Here is an 18,623-nt window from a genome sequence, read left to right on the forward strand (position 1 = left end):
TGAAATGCAAAATGGAGGACGATGCAGTACCTGCAGCCAAGATGAAAATTCCATCATCTTAACCATAGCTAAGACGTATCTTTGCCCATTCGAGCACAAGTTACCTTGTGCAAGGAAAATGTCCAAATGATGCTCTCTCTCTTGTGATTTCTTTAACAAAAGACTTGGAACATGTGAAAATGGAATCTTTTCTGTACAAGATAGGATTCGTTGCAAACAAGCTTTAATGCAAATAGTTTAGAAAAGTAAGGACCAGTCTTCACTTTCTGCATTATCCCCACATTTTATTCATTCATCCAGATTACTTCTTCAGTGCCTCAGGAGTATTCTTCTACACCAGCTGCTGTTAAAATGTACAATGAACTCTAGTCCCAAGGAATACAGAAGTGCTCTTATTACCAGTTTTCCCACTTGTGGCCGCCTTTGCAAAGATCCATATTCTAATTTAAGTCCCCAACCTCTGAATTTGGTTTTAAGTTTACCTAGTGACTGACTACTCTCTTTATAAAAAAGACCTTATACTTAATGATCATTTCCAAAGGAGACCACTCCTTAACTTTTACTGCAAACCCAACAAGATGAGACACTTAAACCCAGACAGATGTAACAAAGGATTTTTGTTGTCTAAGTCCCAAAGTATTATATAGAAAGTTCCTGCTTTTATGGGTAAACTTATTACCTTAATATGTTCTGTGGTTTGCTGTTAACCAAGATTCTCCCATTTAAAATGCCACAGACCGACCCTCAAGGCAGATCCGAAAGCCTAGTAGTTAGTTGCATTGGGTTGTTTTGACAAGCTACCACACGTCTTAAGTAAATAGTAAAGCCTTTATTTTTGTGTTAAGAACAGCATTTTGAAAATAAAACCTATCTGCCCATGCTTTACAACCTTTTAAATTTGTAATATTTATATAGTCGTTTATGGTACATATTGATTGTCTTGAAATTTCTTTAACTTCTTTTTTATAAGTATGCAACAGTCAGCCGGGGGAAGATAAAGGTACATTATAAAACACACATTAATGCATTTAATAAATATATATTATCTATCAAAAGTGAGCCTTAGCTCTTCATCAGTTAATAAAAAGCACCTGCTGAGAACTCATGTAAGCTGGTATCATCATTGCATCATTGGATTATAAAAGCCACAATGCTCCCTTTCAACTTGGGGTTTGGCCTGAGGCGTTCAACTCAGCCTTGGCCAACCGAGACCACCACCCGAGTTCACCCTTGTTTAGTGGGTCCTGACGGCATCTGGGCTAAAAAAAAAAAAAAAAAGCACTGGGCGCCCAGCTTCCAACAACCAGATCTTCAACTCTGGAATCCCTGGAGATGCACAGAACTTCCCAGTTTGTAAGCTGTCAGAGCTGACTCCCTTCTCTTCCCACCCTCCATCTCCAGTGGGGAGAAATCCAGGCTAGAATGACAATTTTCTATTAAAAGGGGGGACAAGAGTGGCTGTTATAGACCCAAAGCGATTTTAATAACCAGACACGGAACAATCTGTGCTTACAATGAGAGATTTTGATCACAGATGCTCTCCTCCCGGGTCGTTTTCCCCAAACGAGTCTTGTTTACACAAGCAGATCTTAAACAGAGGTGCCATTTAATTTTGTCTTTAAACCTTGCTCCACGGGGGGCAGCTGGCTGCTACCGTCTCTTGGCAAAGATGCCTCTTGATACTTTTCAGGTGTAGTCATTAGAAAAAGAACAGCTCTCTCCCTTCTCCTCTCACTCCCGCCTCCGCCCCCATTATGAAGGCGTTCAGCCCACTCTCAACCTTAAAAGCCAAAATAAAACAAAACCCTAAGTGCGATAACATATCAGATTTAAAAGGGGGGAAAAAGGTCTCATTAAGTGAGGCTTCCCATGGCTCAAAGATGGCTCTGTTCTTATGCTGGGGAAGCACGACTTTCCATGGCAGCCATTTGTGCTGTGCTCACCTTATATGCTTGGACAATTAAGAACTTAGAAAACGAACGTGTGAATTGCTCCATCGTGTGAATGGTATCAGAAAGCTCCAAAGGACTCCAGAGAGCGGGGGTGAGTAACCATTTCCTGGCATGAGAATGTGTAATGCTGTCGTTTTTTCACCGGACAGGACCGAGGTGTTTGAAGATTTCTTTCTTTTCAGAATACCGGGTCCGCATGCAACCGCCCCCACCCCCACCCCAGGTCCTAGCTTCATTCCCTCCCACCCCTCCCCAGGACTCTTACATTTTCTGTCCACGCAATGACTGGAACGGGATTCTCTAGAAGCAAGCACATGCTCTGGGCAGAGGCGGGGTGCTTCCGGGGAGGTCAGGTGGGGGTGGCATTCTGGGGCCATGCGTTTTCTTCCCCATGCGTGGTAACACAAGGAAATGCACTAGCTGTTAAGGAAAACTCGAAGGCGGGTCACACAGGGAGGGCCAGATTGGCCTTACTTTCCCCAGTGCTTTGCAAGGATGGGGTGGGGAGGGGAGACAGCAGAGACTAGGGCCTTGAGAAATATCAAAAGGTTTATTGAAACATACTCAGCTCAGACGTACTGGCTTATGAAGCGGTCAGTCCTCCCCCGGCCCCCAAACACTAACCTTTTTCATTTTTCTTTAAAGGTTAAAGGCTTATGGGTAGTTTTATAGAAAAAGCAATGTAGTGATTAGAGTATCTGCAGAAGGACCCACCCTCATTTATACATTCCATGCCGTCAGGTTAAAACTCTTTGCTTTGAATTGATGCTAGAGGTTATGCTGGCCAAACAGTGCAGAGAACATGGGGGCTTTGAATGGCCGAGATGTTCGAAATGCTAAATAACAAAGGAATGACTTGCTCAGGACAGATGGAAACCATGACAGAAACAATGGGCTTGGAAAAGGGCTGTTTTCATGGAACCTGCAGAAAAACCAAAACAAAATATCCCCCACACCCTCCAAAAGCAACAAGAAACCCTCATGTGATCCATTCCATCCAGGAATTTTCACCATAGCAACGGAAAGGACCCGAGGTGTCACTGCTTGTGAGGCAGCGAGAGGTCATCTCTGCATCCTAGTGGGAACCCCTGAAGCCCTGCTAGGTGACATCATCGCGGAAAACCTGCCGTGGTGCCTGCCTTCCAACCTGCCTCCCGGAGGGGCTTTCAGCTGGAGACCCCATTGGAGCTCTTGAAATGAATAAGGGAATAAAATTGGGAGAGGGTTTGGAGATACACCCGTAAGTGTAGGAACAGGGCGAGATGATCAAGGGAAGAAGGGACTGCTGCCCCAAGCCAGAATATTTCTATGGCTCTACAAGGGAAGGGGGCGGGGCCTGTGTTCTCACCATAGACGCTAGAGCAAGAGCCCCATAGAAGGAACAGTGGTTGATCACTTTCCAAATGTGATGGTCACTTCATCACCCAGAGGGCCTCTTCTTTGGCACATGCCAGGGTCCCTCCACCTCTACTGGCTATAAAGCTCACCCCACGATTCAGTTGGGCCTCACCTTGGAATCCCACCCACAACCTCCTTAACTCTCCTGACCCCCCTGAAATGTGCAAACCACCAGGCAAGCCGGTGGCAAAGTCCCCATTTGTCCTCAACACAACGGTCATCTCCAAGAGGCTACCTGGGGTCCAGCACTTGCTGGGGAGGGGTGATAAGAGTGGGAGCCCCCCACCTCCAACCAACACCAGTCTGGCCCACCAGCTGTGAATTTGGTTCTGTTCTACCCCCAGAGGATGAAACAGTCTTCCCAGCCACATTTTCGAGTGAGCCTAATACTATTTGCAATTAGCTTTGCTTTAGTTTGCGGGGATTGAGGTTGGTCTGGTATTACGTGTCTGTGTGTGTGGCAGGGGAGGGGCGGGCAGTCGGTGTTAGCTTTTCAGTTCGTCAGTGTTCACATTTACACGAAATCCCCTTGGCTAGGATTTCCAAATTTCCTGGCTGTGAGGCGGCCTGGTTCGGCTACTGTTACCGATTTCTCCCTCAAGAAAGACACAGCCAGGGAGGGAAATCGGTAAGAGAAATTCTGATTCTCTGGAACTTAAAGTCTTTCACCAAAGGTGTCTTCCTGTGTGACTTGGCGGAGCAGTTGGGATCTGGAATAACACATAAGGATAACACACTGAGAACTCTGTGCTTTGCAAAGTCAACATTAGAAACCGATGCGTAAACAACGCGGCAAAAATAAGTTACCTTGCTTTTACCTAGATGGGTCGAATAATTCCCAGGAGAGGCAGCAATGACTGTGAGTCATGCTGCTGTGGTTCTTGGGAAGCCCAGCTCCCTTTTCTATAATCATCCACCCCTAAGGAATGTAAGTTCAACTCATTCACTTTCAGTCTTGACTATTGTTTCACACACTGGCCTTGAAGGAACCAGGAGGGCTTAAGAGTGACGGATGGGGGCTTTTCTAAGCATATTTATTATAACACACAGGCCGAATGCTTGTGAATCAGGCTTTTCTTGGCTCGGGACAATAAAACAGCCCAGTCGTTGGCAGGGGGTTTTAAGAATGCAAATCTGTGATTCTGTCTTTGAGCCTGTTCCAAACCAATGCAAACCAATGCCTAGCATACCATTCAAAAGGCCAGGAAAACCTAAATTCCCTCTAGAGATCAAAGACCATCCCTGATTTACATCAAAAAAAAAAAAAAAAAAAAAGAAGAAGAAGAATGCTCAGGTTGAGTTATGGAGTTGGAACATGATATAAAGAATGGAAACCCAATTTACACATGTAAACTGGCTCAGACCTTGTTTCTGAAAGAAGCATGTAGCTATGTTTGGAAATTAAATGTGGGGATGAGAGTGCATCTTTGGATTGCTGGAGAAACAAAATGGTGTCATTCCAAGGAGGCAAACGTAAACAATGACAATTCTGCTGAAGGTCTGTTTGGCATCAGATAGTAGTAAACCTGCTTCTGTGTTTGAGGGAGAGAAACAGTAACTGCTTCAATTTCTTAAGACATCTCTTAGGGAATGGGAAAACCTGGTACCCAGCTGGGGGGCAGTCAACAGAGGGGTGACCGGGGACCTTAAACTAGGCTGGATGTCAGCAAAATCTGCTAGGGGCGCTCCATCATTCTGGGCTTTTTCCAAAAGTCACCTCCCAGGGACAGAGCTGGGGTGCTGTATCATGAAAGCCAAATAATTCACTGGGTCCAACAGCCTCAAGGATTACGAACTCTTTCAAACGAATCTACAGATGGTTTTCTAAATAGAGGTGGGTATTCCGTGTGTGGAGAAAAGGGGTAGAAAGGGAAAGAAGAAAAATAAAAGCATTGCATGCGTTTGAGCTGCGGCGGTCCTTGCAGGCCACATGGGCAGCCTCCATGGAGGAGTATGTCCCTGTTGAAGCTGCTCCCCCACACCGTAGACTCCTAGGCTTCCTACCCCCACATCACATCTTGATACTTACGGTCCCACCGTTGAGCACGACGGCCATCTCAGTTGGCTGATACACGTTGCTTCTAAACGGAGCGCTGGGTCTTTTCCCCAAGCTGCCACTGGGTCTTTTTCCCAAGCTGCCGTTGGGAAATCCTGCTGTTCGGAGAGCTGGGGGAGGGAGGGATTGGCAAGACAACATTGCCAAAAAAAAGACACAATTTTGTTTTCTTCCCCTGCAACAACAGCGCGCTCCGGGCACCCCCATCCACCCAACCCAGTGGCTCCTCCCCTTTGTCACAAGCCTGATTCAAAACAAAAGTCACAAAGGGGCTTTGTTCTCAGGCTCTCTAGGAGCCTGACCCATCTCAGTGGGTTTGGGAAAAGCTGCTGTAGAGACCAGGGGAAGGAGGCCCATGGTTGGGCCTCTGGTTCCCCCTCCAAGCCACGCAGCCTCTGCAGGCCGCGGGTGACAGGTGCCTTCTCACTACAGAAAGCCATTCATGTAAAGTTCAGCATCACACTACTCAAAACTGCTTGCTGTTTCTGGACACACACTGAGGAGGAAGCTGCTAAGAGTCTTCACTGGAAAGTGACCAGGGATGAGAACAGGGGGACTCTAACCACATGTGTAGGGTTATTCCAAACAAGAATAAAAGGGAGACCTAAAGCCAAGGTGGCATCTCGGCACTTTTTCCCTCTGAAAGATGGGTAAAACCGGTGTTTTTTATTTACTGAACTTTTAGAGATTTGAACTTCGTTTTTGTTAAAGAAAAACTAACATGAAAAGACATGGAGGAATCTAACAAACAAACAAAAAAGGGTAGAAGCCGGGCGCAGTGGCTCAAGCCTGTAATCCCTAATCCTAGCATTTTGGGAGGCCAAGGCGGGTGGATCACTTGAGGTCAGGAGTTCGAGACCAGCCTGGCCAACATGGCAAAACCCCCTCTACTAATAATACAAAAATTAGCCGTGTATGGTGGTGCACACCTGTAATCCCAGCTACTAGGGAGGCTGCGGCACAAGAATCGCTTGAACCCGGGAGGTTAAGGTTGCAGTGAGCCAAGATTGTACCACTGCACTCCAGCTTGGCGAAATTGTGTCTCGCACGCAAAAAAAGTCTTCCCTGAATGGAGCCACTTTTCTGGCTAAAAAGCAACAAGAGAGCTTGGTTTTGCTTTTGTTTGTTTGTTTTGCAAATTACTTGGGGCAGGGACCAAAATCACCTTAGTTATACAGTTAAGCTTCACAGAGCGCCAACCAGGAGCCAGGCACTGTGCAAAGTACTTTATATATATTAACCATTAACTCATTTAATTTTCTTTCTTTCTTTTCAACTCATTTAATTTTCATCGCACCATAGCAACTTTTTTTTTTTTTTTGACAAGTTATCGCTGTTGTCCAGGCTAGAATGCAGTGGCACGATCATAGCTCACTGCAGCCTTGAACTCCCAGGTTCAAGTGGTCCTCCTGCCTCAACCTCCTGAGTAGCTGGGACTACAGACACATGCCACCATGTGTGGCTAATTTTTTAATATTTTTTTTTAGAGACGGGGTCTCACTTTGTTGCCCAGGCTGACTATATGTACTTTCATTATGTCCACTTTGCTTGGGGCACAGAGAGGTTAAGTAACTTGCCCAAGGTCACACAGCTGGTAAGGGGCACAGTCAGCATTGGGACCCAGGCAAGGAATCTGTGTTCTTTTTTTTTTTTTGAGACAGAGTCTCGCTCTGTCGCCCAGCCTGGAGTACAGTGGTGCAATCTCGGCTCACTGCAACCTCCACCTGCCAGATTCCAGTGATTCTCCTGCCTCAGCCTCCTGAGTAAAGTAGCTGGGACCACAAGCATGTGCCACCATGCCCAGCTAATTTTTGTGTTTTTAGTAGAGACAGGGTTTCACCATGTTGGCCAAGCTGGTCTCGAACTCCTGACCAAGTGATCCACCCACCTCGGCCTCCCAAAGTGCTGGGATTACAGGCATGAGTCACTGTGCCCAGCTGGCATTCGATTCTTATAGGAGCTCAAACCCTACTGCGAATTGTGGATGCGAGGGATCTAGGTTGCACGCTTCTTATGAGAATCTAATGCTTGACGATCTAAGGTGGAACAGTTTCATCCTGAAACCGCCCCCCAACCCCCCAGCCTTGATCCATGGAAAGATTGTCCATGGTGCCAAAAAGTTTGGGGACAGCTGCTTTAGCCTACTCACATTGGATTTTTTATTACTTGCAACTTACTTCAAGAAGCCCAACTAACACCCTACCCAGACCTGGGCCAGAGACAAAGGCAAGCCAGGCTCACCCACCTTGCTTAGGACCTCTCCTGAGACAAGAGGTCCCCTTAGGAATCAAAGCTCAAATGGCTGGATGCCAGCCTTTTCTTGCATAGACCCTGCATGTGATGCCAGGCTGGCCTTGCCCCCAAAGCCAACTCGGGGCCTTCTAGCAAGAAGCAAAAGGTCGTTTTAAATAGGCCTTGGCCCTAATGAGATCTGACAGCCCAAAGCCCCTAATAGAGGAAAGAACACTTTTCTTTCTTGCTCTGTTGAAAGCGAACATTTCATGTGCCTTGTTAACGCTTTCCAAGATGCGATTCGAGGTGCTACATCTCTCAGTGTATTTTAATCTTTTATCACATACCTTATGCCTTGTTGATACTTACTAATAAGCAGCAGGTGGGTGAAGTTGTATCTATCTGAGGTCTCACTCAGTGGAAGGATATAGGGTGTGGAGGCTTCTGGGGCTTGGCAAAGCCACAGGCCAGCCTGGAGAATGCCCTTCCCACCGCATGAGCATGTCAAGGATGGACTCTCAAAGGAAGAGAGCCCAAAAGGCTAAAATGCAAGAGAAACTGGGCCAACCATAGCTCCTGGGCACCGGTGATTCTGTGAGACCCAAGGGCTCAAGGATAAGGCCTCTGCCTCATGGGGCCTGGTTCCTAAAATACAAGCTGGCTGAGGTCAGCACCAAAGATGCCAACAGCTGCTCCTCCTGTGGCAAGGGAGCATGCCAGATAGTCCCCAGCCAGCAAAGCAAGGGTTTCTAGAACAAAGGCCATCTAGCCAGGACTCCAACTTAGCCTTTCTGTGGGAGCTTTGCCCGGTCTCATTTTTTTTTTTTTTTTGGTCAGGGTCTCTGTCTCAGGCTGGGGTACAGTGGTGTGAATATGGCTCACTACAGCCTCGACCTCCCTAGCTCAAGTCACTCTCTCACCTCAGCCTCCCAAGTAGCAGGGACTACAGGCACACGCCACCATGCCTGGCTTATTTTTATAGTTTTTTTTGGTAGAGACAGGGTCTCCCTATGCTGCTCAGGCTGGTCTCAAAATTCCTGAGCTCAAGTAATCCTCCTGCCTCAGCCTCCCAAAGAGCTGGGATACAGTTGTGAGCCACTGCACCCAGCTTCATGTGAATTTTGGTGGACACACATTTGGGATGATTCAAAAGAAGTCTATTTTTAAAAAGGTCTGACAACACCCAAGGTTGCTGAAGAGGTGGAGAGATAGGGCTTCGATGCATTTATCAAGGGGAAGGACAGTCCACTGGTCTACCTTTCTGGGGTGCCATCTGGCCATATGTACAGTAATTCCTCACTTGATGCCATCAAAAGGTTCTTGAAAACTCTGACTTTAAGTGAAGGAACATACAAGAGATCCTCAAATAGTGTCATTGTTTTGCTACTGAAATTGATGAGGAAAAAACTGGCTTTATTATACATCATTTCACTTAAAGTCGCAGTTTACAAGAACCTGCTAATAATGTCAAGTGAGGACTTTACTGTATCAAGATTTGAAGTGCAGGCTCTTTAACCCATATCTAGAAAATGTTTTTGCAAGGAGTGAATTGATGAAAAGCCTGAAGATGAATGCATAAGAATGTTCATTGCAGCACTGTTTATCATTGAGAGCCAGAAGCAGGCAGAATATTCACCAGCTGAAGATTAAAAAAAGAGACTGTAACTCTGCAGTTACCTCCGTAACATTGATTTAAAGCAAGCACGCTGAAGAACGTCACTTAGACCAGTGGTTTCAACCTGGTTACATCTGAGAATCACTTGGAGAGCTTAAAAAATACCTAATCCCAAACTCAGACTTAATCACAGTTGAGCAAGCACTGTTTTTGTTTTTTGTTGTTTTTTTTTGAGACGGAGTCTCACTCTGTCACCCAGGCTGGAGTGCGGTGGCGTGATCTCAGCTCACTGCAACCTCCGCTTCCCGGGTTCAAGCAATTCTGCCTCAGCCTTCCGAGTAGCTGGGATTACAGGCATGCGCCACCACGCCCGGCTAATTTTTTTGTGTTTTTAGTAGAGACGGGGTTTTACCATATTGGTCAGGCTGGTCTCAAACTCCTGACCTTGTGATCCGCCTGCCTCGGCCTCCCAAAGTGCTGGGACTGTGCCCGGCCAAGCACTGGTAATTTTTTAAAGCAGCCCCAAGTCATTGTAATGTGTAGCCTGGTTAAGACGCACTCTGCCTCATTGTGTGTGAGTGTGGAAGCAAACCGTTGCCCCTGGGCAAAGGGATTTTAAGAAATTTTTGTTTATTATTGTTTTATTTTATTTTTCATTTGAGATAAGGTCTCCCTTTGTCACCCAGGCTGGGATGCAGTGACGCGATCTCAGCTCACTGTAACCTCTGCCTCCCCGGTTCAAGCGATTCTCCCACCTCAGCCTCCCGAGCGAGTACCTGGGACTACAGGCATGCACCACCATGCCCAGCTATTTATTATTATTTTATTATTTTTTGTATTTTTAGTAGAGACAGGGGTGTTGCCACGTTGCCCAGGGTGGTCTCCAACTTTTGAGCTCAAGCAATCTGCCCGCCTCGGCCTCCCAAAGTGCTGGGATTACAGAGGCGTGAGCCACCGCACCTGGCTATTATTTTTACTTGTTGAACCTACATGATTCCGCTGATTCTATATGATTATTGTTGCTTATTTGCCACCAAGAAGGAGTAATAAAGGTATTTTTGTTTTGGAAAAGAAAGAGGGGAATAGAAAGACAACTTCCTTGGCTTCGGAATGTGTCACTATGAAACAGATGTGAAACAGATAAGGTGTGCCGCACCTTATGGATAAGTCTGGACTCTTCATCATCCCCGCGCCAGCCCCAGCTCTGCTGACACCAACCTGGGTCCCAGAGCCCTTGCATCTCTGGATCTTATCTGGCTATAAAGTCTTGGCTGCATTTTTACAAGAAAGGATGTCAGTAATGGAATTCAGGAAACCAACTTTTTCCCTTCCTGCTCTGCCATGTATTTATAGCCTACGCTTGAACAAGTTGCCTGACATCCCCGGGCTCAGTTTTCCACTCTGTAAAACGGGTCTTATAGTCCTCATCTTTCCAAATGCACAGAGTGGTCCTGACACCTCAGTGAGATGAGGGGCGCTTAAGCGCTTTATGGAGAGGAGGGTAATTCCATGACACAGGGGTCAGGCATGCGGGCTCTGGAGCTATCCGGCCTGGGTTCAAACTCTTGGCTCTGCCTGGATTTAAACTCTTCCTCTGCCTGGGTTCAAATTCCGGCTCTGCCTCTTGGGCAAACTGCTTAGCCTCTCTGTGCCTCAGTTTCCTATCTGCAAATCAGAACTCATGCAGTTATTGTAGAGATTAAAAGAGATCAGCCACTAAAATGCTCAGAATGATACCGGGCCCCCAGGAAGCCCCCAACAGAGGTTAGTTATCTTACACCGTAAAGGCCATAATACTTGGGTAGCTCTGGCATCGTGGTTTTACTTCAAGAAACGGAATCATCATGTTCAACAACACACTGGTTCTTCACCTTTTGGGGGTCATGGGTGGCTTTGAGAATCTGACAAAGCCATAGAACAATTCCCTAGAGAAACATATGTTAAAACCTCGTCTCCAGTGTGATGATATTAGATGGTAGAGCCTTTGGGAGGTGATTAGGCCATCAGGGTGGAGGCTTCATGAGTGAGATTCGTGTCCCTATAAAAGAGGCTCCAAGGCCGGGCGTGGTGGCTCACGCCTGTAATCCCAGCACTTTGGGAGGCTGAAGCAGGCAGATCATGAGGTCAGGAGTTTGAGACCAGCCTGGCCAACATAGTGAAACCCCATCTCTACTAAAAATACAAAAATTAGCCGGGTGTGATGGCACGCACATCTCAAGTGTCCATCTCAAGTAGTCCTGCTACTCAGGAGGCTGAGGCAGGAGAATCGCTTGAACCCGGGAGGTGGAGGTTGCAGTGAGCTGAGACCACACCATTGCACTCCAGCTCAGGTGACAGAGTGAGACTCCATCTAGAAAAACAAAACAAAACGAAAAAGGGAGCTGGGTGTGGTGGCTCATGCCTGTAATCCCAACACTTTGGGAGGCCGAGGCGGGTGGATCACCTGAGGTCAGGAGTTTGAGACCAGCCTGACCAACATGGAGAAACCCCGTCTCTACTAAAAATACAAAATTAGCCAGGTGTGGTGGCACACGGCTATAATCCCAGCTACCCAGGAGGCAGGGGCAGGAGAATTGCTTGAACCTGGAGGCGGAGGTTGTGGTGAGCTGAGATCATGCCATTGCACTCCAGCCTGGGCAACAAGAGTGAAACTCCATCTCAAGAAAAAAAAAAGAAAGAAAAAAGAAAACATGAATGTATAAAAGTTTGTATCCGTTTCAGGAGTTCTTGCTATTTTTGAGTTCCAGAGGGAGTTTGGGCCAGCAGAGAGATGGCCCAACCAGGAACCCAGGAACTGACCAGCTCCCGATCTCTGCTCACGACATTCCCTGAAGGGCCCGTCCTCTGGGTTCCCAGTGCTGATCTCTGTCCTGATCCCTATCTTCTGGCATCCCAGGGAGCCAGCCTCCAAGCTGGGCTGACTCTGCCATCCCTGCCAAATCTCAACAAACACGGGCTTGCCAACCTGGAACTTCCTGGTAAGAAGAGAGCAGCTGATAAAGCCACACTGGGATTTCCAGCCCTATCTAGAGGAGAGGCCACTGGCGTTCCCTCCTAGAGATCTGGCCAGGGGGAGGGGGCCCATCCACGCGGGACAGAGGGATGTGGATGGCCTTGGATAGGATAAGCAGCTGCTGAGCATGGCCCATGCACCAGCCTCCTGGGTGAATGTCACTGAAGAGGGAATCATGACAATCTGAAGTCCTCGGACAAGTCATTTAATTCTCAGAGCCTCCATTTATTCACCCATAAGATGGGGATAATAACAAGATCTACCTCATTAGGTGGTAGTGAGGACTAATGAGCTAATGCAGGTCAAATATTTATAACAGTGGCCGGGCGCAGTGGCTCATGTCTGTAATCCCAGCACTTTGGGAGGCCAAGGCAGGCGGATCACATGAGGTCAGGAGTTCGAGACCAGCCTGGGCAACATGGTGAAACCCTGTCTCTACTAAAAATACAAAAATTAGCCAGGCGTGATGGCATGCACCTGTAATCCCAGCTACTCGGGAGGCTGAGGCAGGAGAATCACTTGAACCTGGGAGGTGGAGGCTGCAGTGAGCTGAGATACAGCCACTGCACTCCAGTTCAGCCTGGGTGACAGAGTGAGACTCTGCTTCAAAAAAAAAAAAAAAAAAAAGACAGATTCACAATAGTGCCTGACACATAGTTAGTGCTCAACAAATGATGACAATACTAGTTATTATTATTATTAATGTTGTAGCCCCTGATGCATCTTCAAAGAACCGAGAAAGGGCAAGTTTATTTAATCTCAAGTGCTGGGACCCTGGCTGACTCCCTTCAAGTAATGATTCTATGAGATACTTTTCAAGTATCAATAGCAGGGGATTTGGGTTCCTGTATCACATCCCCTAGGCAGGTCCTGTTGGGTTCCTATGCCACATCCCCTAGATAGGACCTCACTTCTGAAGCCCCCTGCAGCAGTAGCAGATAGCCCTGGGTACCCAGATAACATCCATCTCAAGCGCTCAGCAAGTCTGTTTTTCTGCCTTGGAACTGATGATACTTATCCACCCCAGTCACCAGAATTATAGGGGATGTTAATAACACCGGGGGGCCCAGTGCTATGGCTCATGCCTGTAATCGCAGCACTTTGGGAAGCTGAGGTGGGGGGATCACTTGGGCTCAGGAATTCGAGACCACCCTAGGCAACAGAGTGAGACCCCATGTCTATCAAAAATAAAAAATAAGTTAACTGGGTGTGGTGGTGTGTGCCTATGGTCCCAGCTACTCGGGAGGCTGAGGTGGGAGGACTGCTTGGGCCCAGGAGGTCAAAGCTGCAGTGAACTGTGATTGTGCCACTGTACTCTAGCCTGGGCAACAGAGCGAGACTCAATCCATAAAAAACCAAAACCAAAACCAAATAACACTGGGAGATGGGAGCCTGTGGACAGATGCCCCAGCCTCCTTTTCTTCCTGGACCAATTCTGAGGCTCATTCAGCATATGTCCTCAGAGGATTCCCAGCACAAATGAGCCCCTGTTGCCCGTGGTAGTAACTAGCTCATTAATGTGCTTGTTTTATCTTCTCTGCCTTCTCAGTCTCGTTCTCCCTGTCCTCTCCCTTGCAGGGACCACCTCCCCACGAAACCACCTGCACTGGAGCCCTTGTGTCTCAGATTCTTCTTTCAGTGGAAGCCAAGTCAGATGCACAGAGAACATACCAGGTACCAAGAGGGCTTTATACTCACTGTGTTCCTTCTCCTAACAGCTCTATGAGGTACAGTCTCTTACTATTTCTAGTTCACAGATGAGAAAAACTGAGGCTCACGAAAGTAATATAATTTGCTCAAAGCCACACATCTAGGAAGTGGCAGAGGCAAAATTTGAACCCAGACATCTGCCTCCAGGGCCCAAATTAGTACATTCCCGGTAACTGAGCTAGGAGAGGGGAAGGGAGCAATTCCCGCTGTGGCCCCCTACATCCATCCAGCACATGGGTTGCAGACTCAAATGCTTTGGGGGAGCCAGGGAATTAATGTTACTATCCTATATAGCAGCTGGGTCAGGAGCAATAGAGAGCGGTAGAAACTGCGGTGAACAGAAAAGTGGATTCCCATCTAAAAGGCAGCCACAAGTCCAGGAGGGGCCAGAGGCAGGGCCCTTCCAGTGCACATGGGCTCAAGTCAGTTTCAGACCACTGCAGCCTGGTGGAAACGTTGGTCCAGTGTTGCCAGATTTGACTTTGCAAAAGAAGCCAGAAACCTGTATTTTTAAAATAAATTGGCTGGCAATTGGTAGGGGAAAAAAAAAAAGCTTAATAAAAATCCATATCTGAGGCTGAGCATAGTGGCTCATGCCAGAGTTTTGGGAGGCTGAGGCGGGAGGATCATTTGAGCCCCGGAGTTTGAGACCTGCCTGGGCCACATAATGAGACCCTGTCTCTATAAAGAATAAAAAAAGTAGCTGGACATGGTGGCGTATGCATGCAGTCCCAGCTACTCAGGAGGCTGAGTTGGGAGGATTGCTTTAGCCAGGAGTTCGAGGCTGCAGTGAGCTATGATCACACTGTTGCACTCAGCCTGGGCAACAGAACAAGACCCTGTCTCAAAAAAAAAAAAAAAAAAAAAAAAAAGAAAGAAAGAAATTAAAAAAACCAAAAACCAAAAAACCCAAACCCTGCTGGGCGTGGTGGCTCACTCCTGTAATCCCAGCACTTTGGGAGGCCGAGGTGGTCATCTCAGCTGAGGTTAGGAGTTCAAGACCAAGCTGGCCAATATGGTGAAACCCCATCTCTACTAAAAATACAAAAATTAGCTGGACGTGGTGGCATGCGCCTGTAGTCCCAGCTACTCGGGAGGCTGAGACAGCAGAATCACTTGAACCCAGGAGGCGGAGGTTGCAGTGAGCTGAGATTGCGCCATTGTGCTCCAGCCTGGGTGACGAGCGAAAATCTGTCTCAAACAAACAGACAAACAAACAACCCAAACCCATATCTGGGCCAGTTTCAGCCCAGGAGCCAACATTTGTGGGTTCTGATCTGCTAGAACTGCCCCAGGTACTGGGACCGCCCATCCCCACTGAAGAGGAAGAAGAGTATCTTTTGAGATGAATGGTCCCCGGGCCTGACCCAGCCGGGTGGTGCCCACTTTACCTGCATTGTGTTCATCCATGGAGAAGGCCTTGTTCTCCATATAGGCCCGCGGCAGCTGCACGTCCTCCTCGAAGGCCGTCTCCCGCATCCTGGGCGGCGACGTGTCGAAGTAGTTGGGCGTGTTCTCCTGCAGGGCTGGCAGAAGGGTGCAGTGGATCTCAGGGATGGCGTGGAAGATGACGAAGACCCAGCCGCTGGCCGCCAGCGTGATGGCCAAGGTGGGGTCGTTCCAGGCATCCCCCTGCTGCAGCTTGACATTGCCGAAGAGGTACATGGTCATCCAGGCCACCCAGATGAGCACAGAGAGGAAGGCTGTGATGAGGAGGAAGGCCCCGTTCAGCTTCCACCTCTTGAACTTGCCGCACAGAGTGAAGAGGGCCAGCCCCAGGGTGACCACAAGCAGTACCATGTCGTAGATGAGGGCCATCACAAAGTCCATGGGCTCGTAGGCGCAGGCTGGCCTCGTGTCACGCAGCACGGTGAGCACCAGCCACTCCACAGCGATGATGACTTGCACCAGCATCAGGCACAGCGCCAGGCCCACCAGCTGCCAGCCCGCGGGGCCCGTGCCATGCCGCACCAGCCTCCGCACGCGCCATGCCTGGCTCAGCAGGCAGGAGAAGCAGAGCGCAAAGAGGACGCCCCAGAGGAAGCGGCGGACGGAGCAGATGGTCTCGTCCTCCTGGATGATGAAGGCGAACGTCAGCCCGAAGAGGCCCAGGGTCCCCAGGAGGAACAGAAAGTGGAGGCCCACGGGGCTCTTCTTCTCCTTCTCCTTGATGAAGGGCAGCCGCACCAGGAGGATGAGCATCAGGAGCAGTGTGATCAGGGCGCCCGCCCCGGCCACCGCCTCCACCACAATGCCCCAGATGGCGTCCAGGTCGCACAGGGACACGTACTGAGGGAGGAGGTCCAGCCCACAGCCTCGGGACGTGCTGGCGTTTTCAGAGGCCACCGAGGTGATCACGAAGAGCAGGAGGAAGGTGAGCACCTGGTGAGCTCTCATCTTTCTCTCTGATGCCACGAACATTCTAGAAAAGCCAAGGGGGGAATGGTTGGGGGGAAGGAAAGATGAATTCATTGGAAGACTCCCCCTCTCCTGACTTCTTGAAGAAGACCCGCCTCATTTCAAACCTGCAAGCGCACATGGCACCTTTGCACACATAGGAAAACGTGCTCCTTTCTTCAGGCACGGAGGTTTTGGGACCCATCTGTACCCTTGGCTGGGTGCAGTGAAGAACCGTGAATCATCATCACTGGTGGCTGAAGGACAGGGTAGGAGGGAGGCCAACTTCTCTGTATACCCTTTTGTATTCTTTGAATTGGATACTCTGTGCCACATCTGACCTCTTGAAAAATAAGAGGAAGGCTGGGCGTGGTGGCTCATGCTTGTAATCCCAGCAGTTTGGGAGGCAGAGGCGGGCGGATCACGAGGTCAGGAGTTCAAGACCAGCCTGGCCAACACAGTAAAACACCGTCTCTACTAAAAAATACAAAAATTAGCTGGGCGTGGTGGCGGGCGCCTGTAATCCCAGCTACTTGGGAGGCTGAGGCAGCAGAATTGCTTGAACCTGGGAGGCGAAGGTTGCAGTGAGCTGAGCTCGTGCCACTAAACTCCAGCTTGGGCGACAGAGCTAGACTCCGTCTCCAAAAAAAAAAAAAAAAAAAAAAAAAAACCAAAGAAAGAAAAATAAGGGGAAAAAAATGAAACTTTAAAGACACAGCCACAGGCCAAGTGCTGCACTGGGAGAATGAGTGGCACACATTACCTGGTCTCAGCCTCTCGAGGCTAACAGCTAACAGCCAGGAATTGGACACATGCAGTCCTCACAATGCCCTGTGAGACAGCTCCTATTAGGACCTCCATCTTACAGGTGACAATACAGTCTCCAGGAGGTGACAACCTTTGCACAAGGTCACACAACTCAACTCCTGGGTGTGACCTCACTCCGAGGGCTCCCAGCATTTCTTTCCTTTTTTTTTTTATTTGAGACGGAGTCTGTCTGTCGCCCAGGCTGGAGTTCAGTGGCGCAATCGGAGGCTCACTACAGCCTCCGATTCCCCAGGTTCAAACGATTCTCCTGCCTCAGCCTCCTGAGTAGCTGGGATTACAGGCGTGCGCCACCACGCCTGGCTAATTTTTTTTGTATTTCTAGTAGAGACTAGGTTTCACCACGTTGGCCAGGCTGGTCTCGAACTCCTGACCTCAGGTGATCCACCCGCCTCGGCCTCCCAAAGTGCTGGAATCCCAGCATTTCAAATGTAGTAAACACAAAAGCAGCTGTCTTCCTTGGTTCCAGGCTGCGTCTCTCCCTCACCTCCCACGCTCACTCTCTAGAACATCTCTGGAGGATTCCCCGGAGTGCGTCTCTCCCTGGGAAACCTGCAGAATTCTCCCTGCTGCCCTCTCTCTTGCCCATATACGAGCTGGAGTCCACACAGCAGCCTCAGTGATGGGCCTAACCCAAGTCTCCTCTTGCCCCTCTGCTCCCTCTGCCTGGCCACTCCTCCTCCCAGTGCTGAGCTCAGCTCTGATGCCATCAACTCAGACTTGGCCAAGGTCACACCCCAGTCCTCTCCACCACAGCCTCTGGTCTAATTGCGTCTGTCATTTTTTGGCTGTTTACTTTGTTTCTGCCTTCCCTTCCTCCTGTCCTCCCATCCTCACTTCCTCCATTGCAAGACGTGGCAGGGCAGGGACATGGTCTCTCTTGTTCACCGGCAGACAAGGCTCCTTCAGTCTTGGCACGACTGACATTTGGGCTGGGTTGTTCTCTGTCATGGGGGACTGTGCGTTGCAGGATGCTTAGCAGCATCCCTGGGTTCTACCCACTGGATACCGGTAGCACGTCCCCTCCTCCAACTGTGACAACCCAAAATGTCTCTAGACAGTGCTAGATGTCCCCTGGGGGAGCAAAATCACCTGGATGAGAACCATGGCTGTAGACTCAAGCTCGACACACAGCACCTGGCACGATGTTTAGTAAATACTGAATGAATGAGAAACATAGTGAGGACCGTCCCCTACCTCATGGCTACCAGCTCCTTCCCCCTTTTTTTTTTTTTTTTCTCTAACGGCCCCTTGCTTTTGAAGGGAGCCTGGTCTTTAGGAAAGCCACAGCCCGCACAGCTGGCTGGATGCTTGTTTCCCGGCCTCTCAAGCCAGACTTACTGCCCCAGCTCAACCCACGTGTGGGGTTGTGACCAGCTGCTCTCCCCGGGCTCCAGTACATCCCTGGGGCTTCCCTAAGTAAAT

At 48.9% G+C, this 18,623-nt stretch overlaps 2 protein-coding genes across 5 annotated transcripts in view; one reads left to right on the forward strand and one right to left on the reverse strand.

Annotated features, from left to right (window-relative positions):
- The window catches only part of IQCK (IQ motif containing K), a 141,319-nt gene extending 138,423 nt beyond the window's left edge, over window positions 1-2,896 (forward strand). For all 3 annotated transcript variants that reach the window (XM_034939943.3, XM_034939945.3, XM_014341691.4), the window contains one exon: window positions 1-2,896. In XM_034939943.3, coding sequence (XP_034795834.3) covers window positions 1-62 — 62 coding nt within the window. In that variant the 3' untranslated portion in view covers window positions 63-2,896.
- The window catches only part of GPRC5B (G protein-coupled receptor class C group 5 member B), a 27,155-nt gene continuing 11,014 nt past the window's right edge, over window positions 2,483-18,623 (reverse strand). For both annotated transcript variants that reach the window (XM_003830556.7, XM_003830555.5), the window contains exons 2-4: window positions 15,368-16,398; window positions 5,380-5,516; window positions 2,483-4,060 (exon numbers count right to left, since the gene is read on the reverse strand). In XM_003830556.7, the coding sequence (XP_003830604.1) occupies window positions 4,016-4,060; window positions 5,380-5,516; window positions 15,368-16,398 (1,213 nt within the window). In that variant the 3' untranslated portion in view covers window positions 2,483-4,015. The remainder of the gene's footprint in view (window positions 4,061-5,379; window positions 5,517-15,367; window positions 16,399-18,623) is intronic.

This window comes from Pan paniscus, chromosome 18 (genome assembly GCF_029289425.2).
Source record: "Pan paniscus chromosome 18, NHGRI_mPanPan1-v2.0_pri, whole genome shotgun sequence".
NCBI lineage: Eukaryota > Metazoa > Chordata > Mammalia > Primates > Hominidae > Pan > Pan paniscus.